Source organism: Elgaria multicarinata, chromosome 11 (genome assembly GCF_023053635.1).
Source record: "Elgaria multicarinata webbii isolate HBS135686 ecotype San Diego chromosome 11, rElgMul1.1.pri, whole genome shotgun sequence".
NCBI classification, from domain to species: domain Eukaryota; kingdom Metazoa; phylum Chordata; class Lepidosauria; order Squamata; family Anguidae; genus Elgaria; species Elgaria multicarinata.
Window position 1 is genome coordinate 18,791,350 of NC_086181.1, and position 5,507 is coordinate 18,796,856.

The 5,507-nt window shown below is 44.4% G+C and overlaps 1 protein-coding gene across 1 annotated transcript; it reads left to right on the top strand.

Moving 5' to 3' along the window:
- The first annotated feature begins 3,794 nt into the window (after positions 1 to 3,794).
- Positions 3,795 to 4,730, top strand: LOC134406659 (olfactory receptor 13H1-like). The gene has a single exon (XM_063138177.1). The coding sequence runs from the start codon at positions 3,795 to 3,797 to the stop codon at positions 4,728 to 4,730; it is 936 nt and encodes a 311-aa protein (XP_062994247.1).
- Positions 4,731 to 5,507: the final 777 nt, after the last annotated feature.

Below are 5,507 nucleotides of genomic sequence, written 5' to 3' on the forward strand. Positions count from 1 at the left end.
CCTCCTGCTCAGAGTCCTCCTCAGAGTCAGCCGACTGAGATTTTTCCTCACTTTGCAGCACTGGCTTTAGCTTGATGTCTTCCTCCATCAACAGTTTTCTGTTTTAGCAGACTCCTGGTTCTGATACTGCACCGTTCCCACCAAGTTCTGGTTCTTCTGCCTGGGTTACGCTGGCGTAGGCTGGTCTAGGCTAGACTGGGCCCATAACCTTTGTTGGGTTATTTTGCCAGAACTTTTCTCTCTCTGGAACTCTGTTTGTGCTCAGAAACAAACACACATCACGCAGGTCTTACACAGCAGAGCTGGTTTATTTCCTTCAGGCTTCTGTGCAGTTCAATTCAGATCAGTTCAGATCAGCACACTGAGGCATACACACAGAGAGCAGTGATCATAGAGCAGTGATCAGTAAGCAGTGATCAGTTCCATTTTACACAAGTGAGAAACTATATACAGATCTACACAATTCTTATCTACATTACATACAGCTGTGATGAGGCTAACTTAGAATCTTGGCAAGGTTCCCAGAACAGCCTCTATCTCAAGGTAATTGCCCACAGATACTTTCTCTGTTTAACCCTGAGATAGCCATACACACACAATTTTAATGACTAAGCAAGTATTTCTTTTCATATACTTAACACATTTTGCCACCAGGCCAACTATGATTTCCTTCCTGACACAACAGAATAAGGGTATGTCGCATCACAGTCCAACGGACCATATCATCCAAGTTTCTTGTTTCCAGACATGATCACTGGATGCCACTGAGAAGCTTGATGTTACTCTTATCATCTGTCTCCAGCGTCTGATAATCAGAGCTATGGGAAGATAGGAAACCGACTTATACTGAGTCATTGGTCCATCTAGCTGAGCATTGTCAACATTGACTGGCAAGAGCTCTCCGGGGTTTCAGGCAGGATTCCTTCCTAGCCCTACCTGGAGATACTGTTCTACACTGAGCTATGGACCCTGTCCTCAGATACAGGTAGCATAGTATCAGTATACACTGAAGTCCCATTCTTAGCTACTGTCAAGGATAAAAATCTACTTTGGTTCTAAGGCAGCTCTGTTTTATTGAGCATAACACAGCTGTATGGAAAGAGTCCTACAGACAAAGAACTTCTCCCCTGGCAGTGTGGAAAGCTGCACGTGGATGTTGTCTGCTATGGATTATTCACACTGCTGTGGCTACTAGTCAGTGGTAGTCCGACTTTCCATGCAGTTTTCTAATACCCTATTAAAATTGATCAATGTAGTGGACTTTGTCTTGTGATAATCACTCCATTAGTTAAGTAGGTGTTGCAGGGAGAGGGAGGGTTTCTTTTCTTTGCATTGGATCCAGATTTAGTCATCATTAGAGACTGGGAATTAAGTTAGTAATAACAAATTTAAATCCCTTTGATTTCAGTGAGTCTCCTCTAAGTATGACTAAGTCTGGATCTAGTCCTATGTCCTAAACCTATTGTTAATCAGTTTCATGAAGTTGGATGCAGATTTAGGCATATTTGGAGTAGAACCATTAATATCAATAAGGCTTAGGTTAGCTATGACTAACTTAGGTCCTATTGATTTTAATAGGACTATTCCAAGTTTGACTAAGTCTGGATCCAACCAGATTGTGGATTCTCGTCACAAGACAAGAAGCAGATCAGAGTGTCAGCCAGCCTTTGTGTTTTCAGAAATGAAGGTCAGCCATTGCTTGTCTATCCCAAAATACATTTCTAGGTATGATGTGATACCACTGACTAACTCATTCGGCAAGTCTCCATTTTGAAACTGTGTCAGGACACTTTGTATAACCTGACTAGATGAAGCATTCTGGAGAATTCAAGAGCTTGCACATTTTTGTGGCGTTTTGGTTGGTCTTAATAAAGATATGACCAGTTACAGTTAAAAGACCCATTCAAACAACGTTTTTAACAAAAGTTTATTCATTCATTACATTTATACACCACATTTTCCCCTTCTTCAGGAACCCAAGGCGGCATACATGATTCTCCTCTTCTCCTTTTTATCCTCACAACAACAACCCTGTGAGGAAGTTTGGGATGAGAGTCTGTGACTGGTAGGGTGACAATATGGAAAGGAGGACAGGGCTTCTGTGTGAAAAGCACATCATTACAAAAATAAAAAGTTCATTGTTTATCTATACACGGCACCAGAGCTTGTCTCTCATTCTTCCACCTTCCTACTGGTGCCAATTCCCTTCATCTACCAGTGAATGTGGATTAGAACCAGGATTTCCCTACTCCAAGTCCAATTCACTAATGACGACACCACACTGGTTCTCACTGGTTCTCTCTTGAAAAGCTGCTTTCAAGCACCAGCATACAACCTTCCATTAGTTGTTGAGAGGGGGCTTGACCGGGTGGCAGTTGGTGCTTTGCCTCATATTTCTTGTGCTTTTCTGTAGGGCTGTGCAGACCGTTTTGGGTCATAGAAGCGGGAGCGGAGCGACCCGCTTCACCTCTGCCAAAGGCAGAGGCGAATCGGGACAGGGGGGCAGCGGAGCGACACAGAGCGGTTCTTTCATTCGCAGAGCGCTCCCTGTGTTTTCGGAGCTCCATCCACCATTTTGGGCATCTTTTTCTATAGGATTGCATTGGGCGAAAATAAATGCCTATAATTTCTTTGTTTTTAAAGCTAGATCCCTGAAACTTACTGTGCTTAGAGATTGATCATTGGGGGTAATTTGCGTAGATTTTCAGAATTTTTTGTTGTGCGGTTTGCTTGTAATTAATTTTTATTGAATGGGTAAAAGTGGGAGGGGGGAACCGTCTTTTTTTTCAGCATTGATAGACAGGTTCATCTCCCAATCGTGTTGATAAGTGATCACCTGATGTGAAACAGACTCCAATCTCAATGTTGGAGGGGGGACTAAGCTAGAGGCACCAAGAGACAATTTTCTTTCTCTCTCTTTGTGGGTTAGGACTTCGGTCAGAGTAGAGGGCATTTCTGTAAATGGGGGGAAATATTTTTTAAAATTCATTAAAAATCAGGGCATGATCAGATTTCCATCAAAATGGGCAAGAATAAGGATCTATGTGGGAGCTCTCATGGTGCCCAGTTGTATGTGTGTATCTGGAAAAATGACAGAGATAACTGCATTTCTGTAAATGGTGGGGAATCATTTAAATATTCCCCAAAAATCAGGGCACAATTGAATTTCCTTCAAAATGGGCATGAGTAAGGATCTATTTAGAAGCTATCATGGTGCCAATTTTTATGTTTCTAACTTGAAAACTAAAAAAGTTATAGGCGTTTGACCTTTTCAATGCAAGTCTATGGGGGGAAAGCGGAGCTCTGGATCCGGATCTGGATCCGGAGCGGAGCAGAACAGAGGCGGATCATCCCAAAGTGGAGCGTACCCAATCCAAAAGTTGTGGATCAGGATCGGGAGCAGATCGGGGGGGTCCGTGCACAGCCCTACTTTTCTGCCTTCAACACAATACCACAACACAACTCTTCTGTTTTCCTGAGCATTTAATGGCATTGGATGACTTCTATGTTACACAAACACACACACACACACACACACACATACACACACTGAACTACTGGTTTTCAGCTTCTTGTACTTTGTGTCAAATCTGCGGTTTTTTATTGGTTTTTAATATTGCTGTTTCTCCCCCACCCCACTTTTCTATTTCCGATTGCTTAGCTGCCCTGAGGCTTCTGCAGTAAGGCAGGACGTAAACCTTTATATCAACAAAGAAGCTTCCTGGACTCAGACCATACTATTTCCATTCAGTCCATTTCCTACTGGAGACTAATAAGCCCTCAGAGGACATGAAATGGGAAGAAACGGTAATGAGACGGCCATGATAGAATTCATCCTGTTAGGCCTCTCGAGTAACCCTCACACAAAGTTGACCCTCTTTGGCCTCTTTCTCCTCATTTACCTCATCACTGCTGTGGGCAATGGCCTTCTCATCCTGCTCGCCATGGTGGATCCTCGCCTGCACACCCCCATGTACTTTTTCCTCGGCAACTTGTCTTTCCTTGACATCTGCTATACTACCAGCAGCATCCCCCAGATGTTGGCTCACTGCCTGTCGGACAGGCCAACAATGTCCCATGGCCAATGTTTTGCACAAATGTATATTTCACTCTTCTTGGGGATGACCGAATGCCTCCTTCTGGCGATGATGTCCTATGACCGCTGGGTGGCTGTGTGTAACCCGCTGCGCTACATGCTCATCATGAACAGGAAGGTTTGCGTTGCCCTGGCCACTTTTTCATGGGGCAGTTCATTCCTCCTGACCCTGGTGCCTTCTCTCACCACACCTTTCTCATTGTGTGGGCATCATGTTATCAATCACTTTGTATGCGAAGCTCAGGCCGTGCTTACACTTGCCTGCTCGGACACCCGCAGCAACCGGGCTATCATGTTTGCCACCAGCATCTTTACTTTGCTCCTACCCTTTGGCTTCATCGTGGTCACCTATGGCCGTATTATCGTGGCTGTGCTGAAAATGCAATCCACAGAAAACAGGAACAAAGCCTTCTCAACCTGCAGTTCCCACCTCATGGTAGTAGCCATATTCTATGGGACGGCCATGTCCATGTACCTACAGCCTCAGGCCAAGACTTCTTCGGATAAAGGCAAGTACATTGCCATATTCTATGGCACCATCACTCCCATGTTGAACCCCCTGATCTACAGCTTAAGGAACAAGGATGTGAAGCAAGCATTCTGGAAGGTGGCTGGGAGGAAAAGGTACCTCTGAGAGCTACCAGGACTTTCCTTTCATTTTCAGCCTGGCTGTCCTTTTCTTTGGATGCAGCCATCCACCAACTTCATGCCTTCCGGTGATGTTGAAATAGTAGTGTCATCATCCTGAACCAGTAGGGGTATACTGGGTGGGGTGACGGGCGTTGTAGTCCAAGAAATGAGGTCAACAGGATTTTTAATGTGTATTTTTATGACTCTAAATGGGTCATTTCCACCACCACTGTTAGTTTGCTGTTTGAAAAAATTGCAATTTGTCATGGACATGTTGTAGCTTCATGAAACAGGGAAACCAGTTTTTTTTGGGGGGGGGTTGATGGTGTGTGTGTGTTTGTGTTTTAACCCCCTTTTGGGTTTTTTGTTTGTTTGTTTTTGCTTCGGCAAAGCCCTGGGTTCCCTCCAAGCATGCTGATATCTCCCTCTTCAGCATGGGAGGCACCATTTTGGCTGTCTAAGGAGCGGCACGAAGCCCTGAACATTGGAAGTGGAGGGATTGTTGATTCAAATCCATAATCTAAATTCTGCATCTGGAACAAGTTGTGTAACCCTGGCAAATGTACGTTAGCTTCTAGAAGAGGCTGTCTTTCTTTTGGGTTTGGCTTACTTGGTTTAGGGTGCAGATGCTTTGATTTTATTGCAGGAATTGGGTGGGGGGGGGATGTTTCACTGCTTTCTTTGATTCTGATGGACCTGGAAAAGACAGCTTGGGACTCATCAAACACTGAGCAGTTACAACTCCCCCAATCCAAGATCCCACAAGGTTCCGAAGTACAAG

What these genes read in the sequence shown, in the direction of transcription:
- LOC134406659 (XM_063138177.1), top strand. Translation starts at nt 3,795, where the DNA reads ATGGGAAGAAACGGTAATGAGACGGCCATGATAGAATTCATCCTGTTA.